Here is an 18,793-nt window from a genome sequence, read left to right as displayed (position 1 = left end):
AATATTGTAACATTTATTTTGGCCAAACAATACAGTCACATATGCCTTTATATTATACTTTATAGTGTCATTTAAGATTTGATTATGTCAGTGAAACAAATTTTTTAAAGTTGAAACTGATTGCTCTGGTAATGATTAATAACTTATTCAGTAATATTGCAGATTAGTGATAAAAAGACATTAATAAGGCCAATGTATGAAAAAATCTCTCTTGCATGTAAGTCTTGATAGTAGTCAATAAGCAATAAGTGTTAATTTATAAGATTGCAAATAGGAATGTTAAGAAATAATTTCAGTTACAACAGGTATCTGATAATGTGTGTCATTATAGTTACCAGCAGTGGGCAGTTTTGAGGAGGTATGCCATTCTCTTTGATGGCAAAAAATAACCAAAACTACACCCCCTTTGTTAAATTGACATCCCCAGATAGCAGGGAGGGTCCAGGGGCAGAGGGGTCATTAAATTGAATATTTTAGTCTTGTCTGCCTGACTCATTGATCCTTTATCTAAGGTTTGTCCATGTTAGGATCTTTGGCCCTGAAGTAGCCTGTTGTGTATTGATAAATCCATGGCTGTGGTGCTGAAGTAGCAGTTAAAATAATGACTTTTTCTGTCAGGTCATTCTTGAATCCATAATATTCTCTAAACTATTTAGAACCAATATAGTTATTCATGGGTTGGTTAGGTAGTTGCAGGTGAACGAAATGAACTGGTCCATCAACCCTTTAAAAATTAACAAATCATGAACTGGTTATTAGTTAGTTTTTAGATCAAGATATTTACACACACAACATAACACAAGATGAAATCAACTGAACTGCCCAAACAATGTAGTGTAATTAAACAGTAAGATGATGACATATTGATGCATAATCAGTAATGAAAACCACATAGTGCATTGTGACTACTTTTAGTTTAGTTTTTATATGTTTGTTATTTTTTAAGCACGAGTTGCTGAAAATACTTAACTACTTCTACTTTCACTTGGTAATGGAGATTTTCTCATAATAATATGTATAATACTGTTGCTTTTAAGGATTTGACTACCGAGTGGTTTGTAACTTGTTTGATTCAAACTGTTCAAATAAACAAACAAACAAATCTAAAAGTCATATCTCAAGGGGTTAAGTAGTATTTGTAGCCTCTTTCGACCCATAAGATTATTTTTGTCAAGATTTTGTGTCATAAAAAGACAGTTAGAAACGATCAGGCATGGCTGAAGACAGCTAAAACCACAGGGTCCTCGGTTGAAGGACCTCGCGGACAAGTAAACAAAAAAAAAAGATGTTGCGCTAATTAACATTACTACCATCGATTTCAGACGAATTAATTTCGTTGCAACGTGTAATTTATTACGACGCGATGGCAGAAGATAATGAACTGGAAAAGTATGTATGAATTTTATTGCTTATGCTCGGTTGTAACGTTTACAGCTCCTGTTTGCACACTTCTAGCTAGTTTTCCGTAACAACCCTTCATCCATCAGTACGGAGGGGTATTTTTGGCGGACAGCTGCTGTGTTTACTGTGTTGTAAGACGAGTATAAGTGTGTAGTGGTTGTAAGGAAGCCCTGTCATTAGCTGCCTGTGCTGTGTGGTTAAAGGTCGGCTAAATCAGTGAGTCTCCTTTGCCGAGACTCTGCTGATTCAGCAGCTCGGGTCAAACGAGGACACTGCCGCTGACTGTCCCTCATTCACTCACTAATGATTCACTTTCTCCTTTACACTCCGTCTGCATCACTCTGTTTTCTCTCACTTAATTAAATTATTCTCCCCTTGGCTCCCCCTTGAGGTTTAGTGCCATCTTTGTCCTTAACTTAACTCCCCGTTCACATGACTCATGTCGGTATCTTTCTTTATTTATCCATGCAGGCGCGCAGTGGAGGAGCTCCTGAGGGAGACTGACAGGGCTCGGGTGAGAGCAGAGACCATGGGCCCTGCGGGATGGTGAGGACTGTGTTTGACATGCCATCTGTATCAGCATGGACGCATCTGTCATTTCTGCACATTTGACTGCTGCTTATCTGCACTTGAGCTCTTTGTGTTCTTTGCATGTATCTCCTATTTAGTCTATGTTCATTAATGTCCTCTATTCTAGGAATGTATGTTATGGATATTTTTCTCAGCTGATACAGAAAACTAATAATTATCTGCATCTTATGGCTGATACCTATAAGATAACCAATACAATTCACTTTTGTACATCTTAAAAAAAGGTTTATATAACCTGTAGTTGAAACATATCTGAGGGTAAGAAAGGCTGTAGTGAACAAATATGCTTCTGACTCTTAAAATGTTTGTGTATTTTATTTTTTCAGCAAAAAACTTCACGAACATAGTTTGGCTTTTGTAGGGCATTTTCTCTGAATTCATAACAAATGCATGACAAAATCTGTCAAATCAGATATTCTTAAAGTTGATGTTTATCAGCTGTAATTTAATTATTGGAACAATAAATAATAATTTCTGGGGCCCACTGTATTCATACTGCTGAAAATGTTACATACTTACAGCAAGACTCAGCAATTCTAACAGCAAACACCAACACAGTAGCTCTAAACCTAGTAAAAAGATATCTCCACATAATATGATGTTAGATCTTTTAGGAAATTCTGTCATCCATATTAAAAAAAAAAAAACAACATAATTAACGACTCAGTTTTTCATAAATAACTATACAATCTTAATGTTGTATCAAAACATGTTTACTGCTCTGCAGTTAAATAACTAGAAATTAATTCTAGTCCACCACTGATCAATAGTTTATGTTTCTTCACTGCTATATTATATGATTGCATTTACATTTGAGCTGTTTTGCAGGGACATTTGTGGGTTTGTTATACTAAGTTATACTGTGACTAAATTGACTATATTGTTCTATATGAGTGAAATTAATGTGGTTATAGCCAGTTTACTAATATTCTGTTAAAAGTTTATTGGCCATCCCCCAAAATGTTTTCATAATACTGATAAATGTGAGTCACTTGATTTCACCAGTATACCCATATATGCATTTTTTTTACTCACCCTTGCTGGTTATTTTGTCCTGATGAATGCGTAATTGAAAATAGGTAAACCCAATAAACTGGATCACTATTAGGTGATCAAGTGGTATTTATTTAGGAGGTCTCCCTGAGTTCAACATCTTTTCTTTTACAAGAAAAACCTGAGAAGAAATCATACATATACCACATAAAAGAAACAACAGTCATCATCACATACAGACACACTCATTAAAACAATTAAAGTATTATTAAAAATATCAACAACTACAACTTTAAAGGCCCTCAGAGTCTCAAACTTCTGTTTAGTCTATTCCAAAGAGATATTGTACAGTGCTGGAAACCAGTCTCTTTCTGTTCAGAGGTGATATGAGCAATGTCATAGTCAGGATCTTAAGAAATACTGAGGCCATGAATTCAATGTCAAACTTTTAATGCTTCATATTTTATTTATTCAGTTACTATGTCCCTTGCTATATGCTGAATTATTTCTTTATTGGTTGGCCTAAAAGTAGTCACACGGTAATATGTTTAATACTGGAATTAGCCTATAAAATCAAACCAAATATGTTTTTAATCAGGTAACTCCCTCCAGGTTTCTAAGCCCCCCCAGATTTCTAGAAACAGGACATGACCTCAGTGTCCTCAGTTGTAGCTGCAGACCTGGGTAGATAGACCTTTAAAAAACTAGTTATTCATTTACTGTCCTTTCGAAAAATGTTTTTAATCTGGTGTCAAGTTTAGTTTGCGCGATCTTTTAAATGAGAGGACACGCTGATGCCTGCTGCAAGGGGTTGTTGACGTTCACAGGTCAGAACAAGTCATTGTAACAAGTCAAACCTGATGTGTCACAGTGTTAAAAAGTCTGTTCATTCCTCTGTCAGGTTGAAGTGTCCCCTCCGGAGCACCAACAAGCGCTTCCTCCTCAACACCCTGCGCTCCACCGGCCTGCAGCGGCGCACAGAGACGTCTAGAGGCGGACACTCCACCACAAGAGGGCACCTGAGGGGCGACTCCCCGGACAGACGCCGCGACCGCAGCAGAACACCACCCTCCAGAGATCACAGGAGCACTGCAGGTCGCACAGACCATAAACACCATCACAGGGACAGCTGCAATAACAAAGATAAGAAGCAGGATAGAGACAGAGAGAGAAGTCACAGGCACAAAGACAACAGAGACCGCCGGAGACAAGGGATGGATGGCCAGTACAGAGACAAAGACAGACTTCATGAGTAAAGACTTGTGTCCAGAGGAGGAACACTGCTTCTCTTACAAAAGCCACTCCTTCTGCAGGGAGTTGGACACTCCTGAATCTGCTCTCTGAGCAGCTAACATACCTCACAGAGCTGCAGACAGGCTGAAATACATGTCCTGTTCATCTGGCACGTTGTAAACTGCACAGTAGAAAGAGCCAGAGGAGACATTAATTTAAGTTTTTATACCTACTGAGGGGAGTTAAAACCATTGTGTAGCTTTAAAAGTTTATTTTATTCCCTTAAAAAAAATCTTTAGCGTTCTTATTTCTGATTTTCCACTGAAATTGGAGTGAGTAAAGTCTCACGTGGCCATTACAGCTCAGGAAACCCCAATGACTTTTTATTAAACTTTTTTTAAACCGACATTTTCATGCCCTCCCCTGTCATATGACTCAGGGTTTGCTGTAATTCTGTTTCACCTACAGTAGAGGAGGTTTGATTTAAATTATAATGTCATTACCATTCTTCTGTCATTATTCACCGGTCACAATGTTTACATAAGCCATGCTGCTGTCGCCACTGGGTAAGCACATTTTATCGCGTGTCCAACATTTTGACATGTATATACCGGCTATCAGAAACGGTTTTGTTTGTCAAAGGAGAAAAAAACTCTTGTTTTCCTGACACTCCTACATGTGCAAGAGCCGTCATGAACAAGTGGTCTACAGACATGGATTAATAAGAATTTAATATGGCGATAATAACAACAATAACTAGTTACTGTGACGATATGATACAGTGATTAAATTGGTACTAAGATATAGTATTTCCTTGTGTTTTAGTGGGGTCATTGGGACTTCAGGACAACAGATGGACATTTGCTCAAGCGTTCAAAATGTTGTACAGCTGTTTATGTCTTTCCTATCCATTTGGCCTGAATAAAGCTCACACTCTTTTATTGTTCCCACATTTAGAGCATTTTATAAATGCAGTGATAGGTCTATTATAGCAAAATATAAGCTGCACTACTCCTCGCTTGAGCCATTACGTTACGAAAGGCAGCTAAAATGCGTTTAACGCCTCTCATGCTTCATGAATCACGTTGTGCGTGTCCACTGTAGTGGAGAAGAGCTTCGGTTAACTGTTTCCTTCCTCTTTGAAAGAATGATCAAATATAAACACCATTAAGCCATAGTGCAGGGGATGATTTGTATAGAATTGGTTTACTTGAACTTTATTGCGTCGCTGAGTGCCCCATTAAGATACTGTGGAAAGTGCCATAATTGCTTTTGAAGAACTCAGTGCAAATACTCTATTGATGCACACTATCAAGGTAAAAGCCCCCTCATCCTGTACAATTTAGATGAAGAAGAGTTAAATCACTCCAATGATGTGGCTCAAAACGTTACATAAAAAGCTACAGGTGAGCTCATGAGTTGTGGAGACTTGCTGCACGCACACGCCTGGTTAATTGAGTTCTGTTGCTCACTCCAACCTTAATTGGTTTACCACGAGAGCTGTTGTTTAATGGAGCGAACACACACCTGCTAAAGGCTAATGGCCAGCAAACATGGCGAGAGTGCAGCAACTCCGTGTTTGTTATCGCCAAGGGCCCTTCGTGCAGGGACTGTGGCGTGGGCCTCCACACACGCAAGCTAAATGGTGTTAAATGATGCATTTAAAGAAGTGTAATGGGTACATTTTAAAAGTCAGAAAGGTGTAGACAAATGAAAAGGAAAAGCTTGTGGAAATAGACTTCGGTTGTTTGAGCTTTTCAGCCAAGTTTCCAGGACAACTGTGTCTCCATCCAGGTCTCTTATCTGGCAGGTCAACCAATGTTTGCGCCCATACATCGATTCAGGCCTATCAGCCGCAGACGAGAGCTATATCCATATAAATTGTCAATGCTTCATTGTTTCAATCCTACATGAGGAACATGTTTCCTGCTCTATACTACACTTTAAAAAATCATACATGAATTTAGTGAAATCGACTTATCTTTTATTTTTTACTTGACTTAAATATGTCATGTTTGTATAGATATGTTTTATTTATTCAAGTAAATTACATTTAAAACTTCTAGCATTTATTCTCAGAACACTTCAAAACTTATGAACATGAGTTCTTCTATCTTGATGTCTTTTGATTTAAAATGGTGAGTTGAATGAAAGTACTGTACAGAGTTCAATCAACTCATTCAATTCAAATTTCTAAAGAATCATAATCAACATGTTGGCAGACTTCCCAGCATGCATTGTTTGAGAGTTAAAACTCTCCCGAGACCCTTCTTTTTATAGTTTGAAGAAAACATCTTGCTGTGTCTTTACATATATCTTGCTTATTGAACGTCTTTTCTCAAATAGAGCTGAATTGATTTAAGTTTATTTGACCAGAAAAGTTACAATTATTTTGAATGTTATTTTCCTAATATGAAAAGTCAAAACACCTCTTTATAAATCTAAATCTTGAATTATAGTCAGCATTAATGTAGAGAATAAGTGATGGTTGTGTGGGTGATTTTTAATTAAACCAAAGTCACTGATAAAATTCTTAAATTACTGGTATGAAGCTCAGCATTTTTATGTTCTTGCAAGATATATATTTAAAAAAGTTAGTGTCCAGACAGCCTTAAAATTTTAAGTCAACCCAATTTGGAAACATGAGTTGAGATTATCTAGTAATGATTCAAAATAAAATAACGTATCTAGTCAAATAACCTTGATATTAATTCAGTTGTACTTGAGAAAACACGCTGTTCAACTGTTCAGCCACACTAAACATGAACATTACAACCAAATTTGATTTCCTTTCAGATTTTCTCAGTTGGAGGCATGTGAGACAACATGTGAAACTGCTCCCAATCAGTTTATTAAATTGTAAGTGTAAAGGGATATTCAGTAACCTTTGTCATGGTTTGCATTTTTTATTACTGTGAAAACAAGCAACTGTGACTTGTCTTTAAGAGTTTTAACTCAAACTGATTGTATAAACTTAATTTAATGAGTTGACTGAAATCTGTACTGTACATTCATTCAACTTGTTGATTCAAGTCAAAAGATTTCAAGTTAGATAACTCATGTTTATAAGTTTTTAAGTGTTCCGAAAAAGACTTTTAAGACTTTTAAAATTAAGTTCATGATAAAAGATTAGTTGATTCTTAACTCCTGTCTGACTTTTTACAGTGAGCGTGTGTCCTGTGAACCTGCTGTGGGGGCAAACACAGGTGGGTGGCAGTTAAACGCTGGTATTTACAGAGTGGCATTGATTTACGCGCTGACGGCCTGTTCTGTTCAATTTACTGAAAAATCCCACCGGCGGCAGAATATCCTGGAAACTGGGGGCTATGGGTCTGCAAACAGTGAAGCCAATGGCTTTGGCGCTGCAGAGTCACATGGTGGCAGAGTGACACACCTGTGCGGAGCCGCGGAGGGCCTCGCAGTTGAGCCACAGACAGGTAGAGCAGCAGGTGCACGCCGAGGCAGGGCGCGGGTACGGTACATGAAGCCATGAATCGAGAAGATCATTATTACCCTTCTCAGGTTTTTAAAGACTCCTGTGCCTACCAGAGATCACAGGGGGAGGACTACAGCCACAGCCCGCCGCCCTGCCTCTACATGAGCAGGCAGGTGCACTCCGTCTACACGCCGCCGGCCATGGGAGCTTTGGAGCAGGCTAGCCTTCCTGACATTACCCCTTCTTACAGTCTACCTGTGCGGGAGGATCCAGGTGTTCCTCAGCTGCACCATCCACAGCCTGGGATCCAGCAGCAGCAGCAGCAGTCTCTCCTGCCCGCTGCTGGCTATGGAGACACGGGCGAACAGAGCAGATATCTCCCTTTCCCCTGGATGAAAACCACAAAGTCTCACTCACACACCTGGAAGGGACAGTGGGCAGGTACTTCCAAACATATCAATACACGTGATTTTTTTTTATTTCATAAAAAAAAATACAATCACTGATTTGTACTCATTTTTGATTAGGTTTTCCAGGTAAAAGCAGTATACTTAAGTGTATAAGAAATATAGTTTAAGACTACAAAGCTTATTTCAGGTATACCTGTTCTTTTCTGTATCATTTCTAGTGTAATTTAAGTGCACTTTTAAAAAGTGTACTTCAAAAAACGTCAACTTAAGTTTACTGAAAATGAACATACTAATTGCGCAATACTTGAAGTAGTATTTCAGTGTACTGACAAGAAGTGATGTTTACTCATAGTGGTAAATTAGTTTACTTTTCAAAAGTATAATTATCTTTAATTAGTTTGCTTTAGTACAGTGTACTTATGAACTTCATTGGAACTGTATATAAGTATGCTTACAAAAAGTTGTCAGGCTGTACACCAGTGTCCTTATAGCACAAACAAGGTAAACTTAAATTTAACTAATCAAACACGTATATTAGTACATACACAGCCATAAGTGTAGTATGTGTAAAAAGGCCTTGTTGAAGTTGTTCCACTTAGCACATAAAACACTAAATACATTTAAATCAAACTTACTTTATTGTACGTGTATTGTAACTTGTATATTAGTGTATTTTTTAAAAAGTATAATTATTTACCATGTCTTTTGTAATGCAGATTAAAGTGTACTTTAATTTCACTTCATTAGAAGTTTATGTAAGTAAACTCCCAAGAAGTACACTTTAATACAAGTTTATTTCAAGCAGTACTTCAGTGTACTTTGAAAGAATAGCTTAAACAAGATTAACTTTAACTTCAAGCATATAAGTACGAACACAGCCATAAATGCAGTAGTACATTTGAAGTGGGTCCCCTTTAGCACATACAAGTAACTAAATACACTTAAAATTATGCCTTTACACAATTTAATTACAACTAAAATATACTTAGTACAAAATTGGTTGCAGCAAACTTGACGTAATGAAATATACTGATGATTAGTCTGACTGCAGATTCACTCAAGTATGCTGAAATTTAACATATTTAGCATATTTATTTTTCACCAGGGTTATTTCAAAGTACAAGTACACACGTGATTTCAACATTTCTCTATAGTCTCAGCACTATAACAGGTGAGTTTCACACTGACTACTTTCAGAGGCCTATAATGACATCATGGTCCCAACAACAATATGATCCTGGGTGTTTCAGTTTACCTTGTCAGTCAATTTGTAAAAGGCCCGGAAGGTCACCGCTCGCTTTTATCAGGTCTTATCGTCGTAAAAATGTGGGGTTTGTCTCCACAAAACATTTTCGCAAATCGCCATATCTTAAACCATCAATAGGCTGAATGCTATAGAGCATAATAGGCCCTTAAAACACCCAAATCTACCACAATCGCTTTTGACTGATGTAGGCTTGGTAACACGAAGAAAAGACCTTTTATAGTAACGGTGAATTGTTAGACTTTGCTTTCATCAAATCAGTTTACTGAATCAATTCATCTGTGTCTTTTCCAGGCAAGCGACTTTAATTATATACCTAACGAGGGCGTTTTAACTCAGAAAATCTGGACATACGAGGTCACAACGTTTCTTCAGCTTTAACAAACCTCTCTGTGAAGTTCTCTGACTCTTCTCATATGATAGAAACAATTTAGACCGATCAACAAGTTTTATTCTGCGTCACTGATTTGATTGAAGTCATTTTTATGATCGATTCACACTCCGTGTCCTCTCGTGGTGACATTGTGGCCTACTTTTGGTTTAATTTGCGCACAGTTTTGTGATTTTTATTTACAGTATATTAAAGATATGGCAATAATTCCAAGTAAATGTAGAAATAAACTGCTGAAACTGACAAGGAGAGAAAGAGTTTTTTTTTTATGCTAACAGAGTGGACGTCAAGGGTCAAAGCTGTCATTTATGCGCTGATAGCTTTTGTACTGCCAATGGCAACAAATTATTCTTACATTCACAAGTACGTGGTTATAATTAAATTGTAACCTATGATTAAATATAACTAAATTATATCTCAGTCTACTGTGAGGGCATAATCTTAATTAAAATTTCAATTTGAATTATCACAAAATATATTTCCAGAGGGGAAATACTTTTTTTCCGATATCACACATGTAAATATGGCCAATGATTGATTTGTGTAATCATTTTACTTTTGTATTATAGTCTGAGCATTAAAAAGTACAATTTTAGATTAACCGGTGCTTGACTGATGAGGCTGGAAACGCTATAGGCGTATGCTAAAAATTGGGCCTACTTTCTTCTGATGTTGTTTCTGGAATAAGTGGGCTAATTTTACATATTTTTGCATATGAATATGTGATATGTGGAAGAATTATAGTTAAAAATAAGTTATAAGTAATACCTGAAATGGGTCAATTCACTTAACCGTACTCCTCATCAGTCTGAGGATCAGGAGGTCGCCGAAAATGAGGAAAATACATAATCCGGTGGTTTTATAACCTGTAAAAGTCACTTCTGTTCCTCTCAACACCACCAGCGTTGTTCCACAACAATTCAGCCGTAACCTTTGCGGCTAAGTCTCAGTGAATAAACCACATCAAAACGATCCGTTCGTGCCCTCAGATATCACAAACTAATTTATCAGTGTAATCTCTGATTTTATCACGTTGTCGCTTTTATTTGTAATCGCTGATCGCGGGCGTTCATTCGAGATGTGGGTCACCAAATGTCAACTCTGTCATCTGGAAATTCCGTTCGTATTTTACTAAATTGTTTTAATTCACAGCAAACTAACCTAAATCTAATCATATAAAACATATATGTTTGATCAATTCTCATGATCAATGCACAACTTGGTCCCCCACTACTCCTAATACAAGGATGGTTTAAATGCAGACACTGAATCGCACTGTTTGTTGTACCCTGTAATAAAGTTGACCTTTAAACATTCATACTTTTATATCGTATTCAAAAGTGTTATCCAATGTGATCCAAAATAATTTACCGCAATCTTCTAAATTTGCACTAACCCCTGCTTCTTGGTTTAAAAACAATACAACTCTCTGAGAACACAGTACAGCTTTAAAAGTATCCCCATATCACCTGTTGCTTCCAAACACCAGCTATATGGGGGTAAATCTCAAGTAGGCTAATTGTAAATTCCTTGTAACATTATAAGTGGATAAGTGTTTATTTTACTGGCTATCATAAGACAAATATGCACTGGTTTCCTCAGGTGACTGTTGGAGTGGTCAAAATCAAACCCGTACACTTCTAATGAGGCCTATAGGTCATTTCCAGCAAAAAGAAAAATAAATAAATAAAATTAAAACAACTTCTTTTTTTTTTAATGATAATTAACATGCAGTCGGTGTACAGCGGGGCCACATTATTTGAGATTTAAGGGCCGTCAACATCAAAAACATTTTCAAAACAATATTTTTTATAGTTATTGTTATAGTTATCGTTACTGGTGTGGACAGGGCTTATCTGAATAATGTATCTTAATTGATAAATGTTATATACGTTATTCATAAGGACACTAAGTTTCAATTTGTCTCTATAGGTCCATACGTGATGGCGGAGACTGAGGAGAACAAGCGCACGAGGACAGCGTACACGCGCGCGCAGCTGCTGGAGCTCGAGAAGGAGTTCTTGTTCAACAGGTACATCTCGAGGCCGCGGCGCGTGGAGCTGGCTCTGACCCTGAGCCTCACCGAGAGACACATCAAGATCTGGTTCCAGAACCGCCGCATGAAGTGGAAGAAAGAGGAAGACCGCAGGAGGGCGAGAGGGGGGGAGCCCGACCAGGACTCCTCCATCACCTCCGGAGACCAGGGGGAGGCCTCGGGAGGCGTCTCCTCCACCAACGGACCTCACACCACCACCTCACCCCCTGTTTCCCCGCTGCACGGTCACTCCAGAGAGACCGCATAGACCCGCAGGAGGCTCTCAAGACTGAGACTGAAACTCCTGTTGAGGGAATATTTTTTAAAATCCAGATTAGGATTGATATTTTAAGGAGTCATATAAGATTCAGAATTAAGGCGAAAATGGAGAGAGTGAAACCTTTGAAACCTCTCCCCTAGAGTTAAGGCTTGAGATGGCATTTAAAGGGACAGTTCACTACAAAATCAAAAATACATATTTTTCCTCTGGCCTTGCTATTTATCCATATAGGTGTGCGAGATGCCAAGTTTTTTGAGATATCATCTGTCTGCCTTCCTTCTTACATAATATGACTAAATGGCTTGTGGCGCTCAAAGAGCCACAAAAACACATTTGAAAAATTAAACACCAGAAATTTCCAGAAATCATGACCCAAGATAATCCACAGACCTTTTTGTGAGCAGTTTTAAAGAAAGAAAATACTTCTGATAAATTCTACTGCAGAAAGAAAGTAGTCCCTACATGTGACTAGTTTCGTTAGCTAGTTGAAAGAAAGTAGAGTCTACTGCAGGAAATGTCATATATTTTTTGTGGTTTGAGCACCAGGAGAAATCTAGGTCCATTATATTTGACAGAGGTCAGATATTTCTATGGCTGACATCTCCAAAACTGAAACTCACACCAAACGTATCCATTTGGGTAAATTGCACTTGAGGTAAAAGGAAAAATATGTATTTTTGACTGTGGGGTGAACTGTTCCCTTAAATCTGGTTTCCAGAGGCCCCCTTCAACTCAAGGACCACCTCCTTATTGGATACCACTGAGGGGTCATTTCCTCACTTCACTGCACTGTGCATGCTTTGAGGTTTTTTGGGCACCAGATGGCATTGTGAGACAAACCAGTCATGCAAGAACCACTTACCTTTCACCCCTTTTAGAGGCAGCAACATGGATTCAGTTGCACAGACTGTTTTACGTTCTAATCAAGTTTTACAGTGCATTGTTTTTCACCTCAGACATGTGAGTAGTATAAATTCAAGTTTATGAATGTATATATGCACAATATGACTGCATTTGCCATATTATTAATGTTCATTTGTAAATAAGCTTATATGTAAATTGGTAAATTAGAATCACTGATATACAAAGGGGAGACTGGGAACGATTGTAAAAGGGGGCAATTGAAACACACTCAGATAATCTTCTTAAGTCCCGCCCCTTTTTGCTCTGCGCTCCAGTGACAGTTGAGCAAGCTTGATACCTCAGTTAAGTTTAATCTTTCCTGTATTTAGACATATTATGTGCTAAGCTCATCTATGTTGAAAAGACAACCAAAGTGTAAAAGTGACAATGTTCACATCTTAAGTTAGCTAATGCTTACAAAACTACATTAACCAATAGCTAGTTAATTAGCTAAAGTGGCTAACTAACACATGGCTTCTACAGGAAAAGGAGAAAGTTCACCGATGTGCCAAGTTTGCTTAACTGTTGCTGGTGTATAGAACAAAAAAAGGGTGCGACTTAGGAATTCCTCCAATCAGAAAATAGACAGAGTGATGATACTCTGCACATGATTCTCTGTCTGCCTGTGAAACAGGAGCAGGATCATTTCACCTTGGCAGAGGTTTTCAGCAAAAAGCTGGCTTGAGGTTAATGTGTTACTTTGTGGATGTGCAGTATTTTTCCTCTGCTGTCTAAAATTTAGATGACTGCGAATTCAAACTTAATCCAGTTTTTATCCCTACGTTATTTGTTACACGAACAATCATGCCAATATAGGTTTTGCTACCTAGCATACAAAAATTTATCGTGGCAGGGGCATAGAGTTTGGTAGGGATGTTAGGGACATAGGTCTGCCAATGTCCAGGGACTACTAAATTGTCCCTAGCAAAAAATTTTATCAAAAAATTCAACTATAAAGACTGTTGTCCATCAGTGTCTTTAATATTAAAGAGGTTCAGTATTATGATAAAGTACCTGTGCTAATTATAGACACAAGGCTTTTGAAAAATTGTGTCTCCTCCTTGCAATGCCTCCCACTGGTTTGGTTTACTACATATCTATAGCCATGGGTCTCTTTCTAATGCTGAAATATTTAATATATGAATTAGAAACTAGCACAAATCTAGCAAATTATTCAGACCATCAGGAGGAAAGAGAAACATACACAAGTTGCATTGTAATTAATTCCCATGAACGCTGTAATCTTAGTCAGCACTCCTCTGGCAGCAGCACAGGGTACCTCTTTCACCCCTCACCATTTGGCTTTGTGTCCCTGTTGCCTTGAAACTTTGCAACAACAGGCAACATAAGAACAGACACACAGAAGGAGAACAAGAACAGGTGGTAGAGAACATACTGTAGTCGCAGTGGACTTTGTAGTGATCCGAATATGTAACTAGTTTGTTTAATTATTGTTTGCCACAAGTGAACTGAGACGCCACCACTCCATCATTCATCCTTTTCTGTTACAAAATGTTTCACAAAATTAAATTAAATTAATTTGAGTAAGATTATAATCTGGTTCTATCATTATTAAGTTGTGCAGATGTACGTTTCTTAGAACATTTCAACTAGTCTGTGAGTTGTAAAGAAAAATGCAAAAATGTTATAATTGCTGTCAGTCTCCCCTATTTTATTGATTGAATAATTAATTGTACAGTATGATGGATGAATAACACATTTGGAATAAAGCAAATATCACAGCTCGAGAACAATGACAGTCTTTACATCCAGCTGGTTAAACTGCCACGCAGAAGAAGTCCAGTGTGAACTCCATCATAACTTGTTGGGAGCGTCAGACAGCACGAGACCTTGCAGACGCAGATGACATATCTTCTTCACCTCCTCGATGCCTCGCGACCTCTCCACAACGCGCTCGTTCAGGCAGCGCGCGGACAGCTGCCGTAAAATGTTGGCCTTGTCGTTCATGCGGGCGCAGATCACGAACGGGAATCCGAAGCGCTCCTTGTACTCCTCGTTGAGTCGGGCCATGCGTGAGGCTTCCGCGGAGTTCAGAGCATCCATCCCGGCTCCCGCCTGCTCCTCCTGAGACTCCCGCGTCAAGGTCCCGCTCTGGAGGTCCCTGCCCGCCAGGTCTGGGTGACACCTGAGGATCCCCTCTTTACCTGGAGACACACAGCGACTGGTTAGTGCGCTCAGTTTTTAAAATAATGTTTAATCAGTGTCATTCTAGGTCACACTATAAAAAATCATACAGGAATTTAGTGGAATCAAATAAGCTTTTCCCATTAACTTAATGTAAATGTATAAGTTTTATTTATTAAAGTCAAAATTTCTATTAAGTGATTTATTTAAAAAAATCATTCAAAAGCTTATAAAAATGAGTTCTTCTTGAAGTCTTTTTACTTGATATGATCAGTTGAGTGAATGTACTGTAATCTTTTGTCCTAAACATACAAATTTTATTTATTCAAGTTAATTAAACTTACAATTTCTAGTATTCGAACACTTAAGAATTTAGTCCTTACTAGATTAAGTCTTTTGACTTGAAATGATCATGAAAGTCAGCGACTGTACAGTACAGAGTTCAACTAAATTAAGTAGTAACTTTGAGTTAAAACAAATAGTTTATTTTTACAGTACAATCCAATTTTAAGTGATGGAGCATTAAGCTATTGTACAGCAATGCAGTTCACATTCATATGAGCAAGGATATAAATATATGATAACTATAACCACAATAACCGTATGAGTTAGTTCAACTTAAACCTTAAACCATTTAAGTTTATTAACTCGAATTAAATACATTTTCATGCTTAAATTGTTTGAGTAAATGTAACTTGAGTATTGAGTCTTGGTTTTAAAGAAGACATGAGGTAGAAGGGTAACTTTCCTGATGGAGGCAAAAAGTTAACAAAAGACAAAAATAGAAATATATCTCACCTGATTCTGGGAGAGCATCAATGAATTCACTTATTGCAGCCTCCAAGGCAGCCAAGTTCACAAAAGGACGCCTCGACCACACAGCAGCAGTTATAATGGGACATTTCTCCACCACATTGCCAAAAATATTCACAAAATCCTCATATGGAAGAGCATTTACTGTGGTGATGTCCATGCTCATGTTTTAGCATTTATTGACCTTTGGATAAGACTTTACAAACAGGGTTGATGTCCTCTTGGACAATCTCCTGCACCTGGCTAGTTAATATTTTCTCTGTCAGATTCACTGGCAAACATTGAACAGTGAAAAGTGGAGTTTAAAGTTGAGTATTACTGATCAGAGATGTGGTGGATGGATCTACTTAGAAAACTTGGGCTAGTCTCTTCATCTACAATGGAGCTCCGATCAGAGAGTAACACGGGAACAGGGATCTCAACTTCCAATGCCAGCGACAGAGTGACAATCTTGAACAGTCATATGGTCTCTGAAATTATAAATCACAAATATACACAGAAAGCACAGAGTTACAATGGCTATATGCAACATATTGTCATTAACTCAACACTACTAGCATTTACACACTAGTCAAGTAACATTAACATGGTAAGCAACAATATGAACATCTATACATCACAGTGTTAAACACCGGAATAGCCCTTTAGCAATACACACACTCTTAACAGACCAAATTATAGAAGCATACTCACACTAGAATCAGTGATTCAACATTTTGCATAGTTTGTTGCATTTTGCAACTCTAGCATAAACTTTAACATCAAACATTATATTATTTATACCATGCAATGACATGTAATAAACAGCTGAACATGAATCATTATAAACATCACAACATCTATAAACTAAGAAAAACAACATTAAAGTTACCTAACCACCCATTTTAGCCAACTTACTTTGTTCATCCACACATATATGCTGCTCAGATGCCAACAGGCCAGACCAGAGTGGAAAAAACTAAGGTGAGCACATGCCCTTTAAGGCCTCCCATAGCAGTCCTGCTCACTGCCTGACCAAAATTACTGGATTCTACCTTCTGCCCCTTATGGGATGGCAACAGGGAATTCAGAACACAAATACTAACTGGCGTCTCCAACATGCAGACTCTGATCTCTGGTGTCTCCCAGCACATAAAGAAAGTTACTGGTAGTTAATATGTTGGCGGTCACAAGATATGTTTTATTCATGTTAAATTCAGTCACATGTGCAGACACCCTCACTCTGACATGCATGTTGCTAGTTGCTATAACTCTGACATTATAGCAGCAACTAGCTAGTAATAGCTGGCAGCAAATGCACTATTACCTTGAATAAATTACAGATAGATTACAGTTTGAACAGTGTTGGATTTGGGATAATGTAAGTACACAGTTCAGCTAAAGTTGTAAAGTTTTTAAACATTTTAATGTGGCAATGTTACATATTATAGCTTTAAGAACAGGTGAAAAAAGGTTTTATTGGGATAATCTTTCTAAATTCACTTTTTTTCCAAACATTGTATATACTTACCCAGTTCTTGAGAACTGGGACAAATCATGTCCTCTGAAATAAATAAATAAATAAATTAATTAATAAATTAACCAACACTCCTTTCCCATTTTTGGGGGTGAAAATGTATTTTTTTAAAGGATTTATATATGTGACATATATGTAATTTAATAAATATTTTGGTGAGCCATAATGAACCATGTTTTAAAATCAATGATTTTTTATGAAGATGTTGGCCCTTTAAAGTTGTGTCCCAGATGTCCGTCAGCTCTGTCAGATTTTTACAAAAACGTGATTTAATTAGGCATTAAAAGGTTAAGCTATACCCTAAGGACCCTTGTCTCACTTCCTGGTTTAAGAAAAAGGTGGGAATGCTGCTCAAGCGCTGGTTTCTATTTTTGGACAAATTCATTACATAATATTGCCATCAGGTTGTGTCTCAACCATAATTGTTATAAATGAGTGATTTATATTTTTGTTGTAATACTCATTTGGTTGAAGTGCTAGTGCATGTTCTTCTGTGTTAGCCAGCTAGCAAGTGATATTATATAACTGCTAGCACACAATATTTAGGTGTGTACCTTAGAGTTAGAGTGTATGGAGAAATTAAAACTCACCTGTAAGAACATGTTTAGAACATGAGGTAGTGGTGCACATCAGCCTCTTGTGGCCAAAATGAGTATTACAACAACAAACACAGACAACAAACCGAGATCCTGATAAAATGTTTTATTTTCACCCACAAAAAACATCTCTTTCCTTCAATTTTTTACTCCTGTTTCACGGCTGGAAAAAAATTAATGAATCAGAAAAATTATCCTGTCAAAACATTTTGTCATCTTAAATCACAAACAGGAGAGTTCAGTTTTAGAAAACGCATCATCAGATTTATTGGTTACATGAACAATCAATCAATTTGTATCACAGTTATGTAGGTCTAATCTTTGTGTTTTTTTGTGCAATTCTGAATAGTTATTCCTCTTTCTGTGGAAATTACGTCAATAAAATAATCTGTTGATGGATTAGACATATTTGGAAAACCTAGATTGTTATCGCCAGTTTTGCAATCAATGTGTATGTTGATATTCTGTACTGCTTTAAAATGAAAAAAACATTGTAAAAAATCCATTAAAATATAGTAAGGAAGTTTTTATAGTATATATATAAAAATATAAATGTATGCAAAAATTGAGTTAAATCTGCAAATAATCCCTGCTGACACAATATAACAGATCACCACAAAATAAGTACCAGTACATTTCATTGCATAACAGTATTTTAAAGCAAAAAGGCTGTTTTCATACACATCGTAACAATATTGTAGGCTACATGATAAAATATAAAACCAAACATTGATCACTGATTTACAGTGTATAGACCTGATGTAGAAAAACAGCTGTATAGTTACA

The 18,793-nt window shown here is 37.3% G+C and overlaps 3 protein-coding genes across 3 annotated transcripts; 2 read left to right on the top strand and 1 right to left on the bottom strand.

Annotated features, from left to right (window-relative positions):
- Positions 1 to 1,231: 1,231 nt before the first annotated feature.
- Positions 1,232 to 4,504, top strand: LOC146307538 (uncharacterized). Its single transcript, XM_084710313.1, has 3 exons — positions 1,232 to 1,389; positions 1,873 to 1,947; positions 3,887 to 4,504. Exons 1-3 carry the CDS (start codon positions 1,364 to 1,366, stop codon positions 4,239 to 4,241), a joined length of 456 nt encoding a protein of 151 aa, XP_084566439.1. The 5' UTR covers positions 1,232 to 1,363; the 3' UTR covers positions 4,242 to 4,504.
- A 2,534-nt stretch (positions 4,505 to 7,038) lies between these two features.
- On the top strand, positions 7,039 to 12,791 carry pdx1 (pancreatic and duodenal homeobox 1). Its single transcript, XM_084747513.1, has 2 exons — positions 7,039 to 8,095; positions 11,652 to 12,791. Exons 1-2 carry the CDS (start codon positions 7,708 to 7,710, stop codon positions 12,020 to 12,022), a joined length of 759 nt encoding a protein of 252 aa, XP_084603639.1. The 5' UTR covers positions 7,039 to 7,707; the 3' UTR covers positions 12,023 to 12,791.
- Positions 12,792 to 14,594: 1,803 nt separating this feature from the next.
- On the bottom strand, positions 14,595 to 16,925 carry urad (ureidoimidazoline (2-oxo-4-hydroxy-4-carboxy-5-) decarboxylase). The gene is made up of 3 exons (XM_084747514.1): positions 16,793 to 16,925; positions 15,881 to 16,365; positions 14,595 to 15,102 (listed from the first exon to the last, which is right to left on the bottom strand). The coding sequence occupies exons 2-3, from the start codon at positions 16,059 to 16,061 to the stop codon at positions 14,753 to 14,755; spliced, it is 531 nt and encodes a 176-aa protein (XP_084603640.1). The 5' UTR covers positions 16,062 to 16,365; positions 16,793 to 16,925; the 3' UTR covers positions 14,595 to 14,752.
- Between the last annotated feature and the right edge of the window lie 1,868 nt (positions 16,926 to 18,793).

Source organism: Lutjanus erythropterus, chromosome 21 (genome assembly GCF_056507025.1).
Source record: "Lutjanus erythropterus isolate fLutEry1 chromosome 21, fLutEry1.hap2, whole genome shotgun sequence".
Classification (NCBI taxonomy): domain Eukaryota; kingdom Metazoa; phylum Chordata; class Actinopteri; order Lutjaniformes; family Lutjanidae; genus Lutjanus; species Lutjanus erythropterus.
The sequence above is the reverse complement of the archived record's forward strand: the minus strand, read 5'-3'. Positions and strand labels throughout refer to the sequence as shown.

What these genes read in the sequence shown, in the direction of transcription:
- pdx1 (XM_084747513.1), top strand. Translation starts at nt 7,708, where the DNA reads ATGAATCGAGAAGATCATTATTACCCTTCTCAGGTTTTTAAAGACTCC. An exon ending in CTGGAAGGGACAGTGGGCAG is followed by an intron (nt 8,096 to 11,651) that starts GTACTTCCAAAC and finishes TTGTCTCTATAG; the next exon opens with GTCCATACGTGATGGCGGAG.
- LOC146307538 (XM_084710313.1), top strand. Translation starts at nt 1,364, where the DNA reads ATGGCAGAAGATAATGAACTGGAAAA. An exon ending in GAAGATAATGAACTGGAAAA is followed by an intron (nt 1,390 to 1,872) that starts GTATGTATGAAT and finishes TTATCCATGCAG; the next exon opens with GCGCGCAGTGGAGGAGCTCC. An exon ending in ACCATGGGCCCTGCGGGATG is followed by an intron (nt 1,948 to 3,886) that starts GTGAGGACTGTG and finishes TTCCTCTGTCAG; the next exon opens with GTTGAAGTGTCCCCTCCGGA.
- urad (XM_084747514.1), bottom strand. Translation starts at nt 16,061, where the DNA reads ATGAGCATGGACATCACCACAGTAAATGCTCTTCCATATGAGGATTTT. An exon ending in TGATGCTCTCCCAGAATCAG is followed by an intron (nt 15,103 to 15,880) that starts GTGAGATATATT and finishes GTGTGTCTCCAG; the next exon opens with GTAAAGAGGGGATCCTCAGG.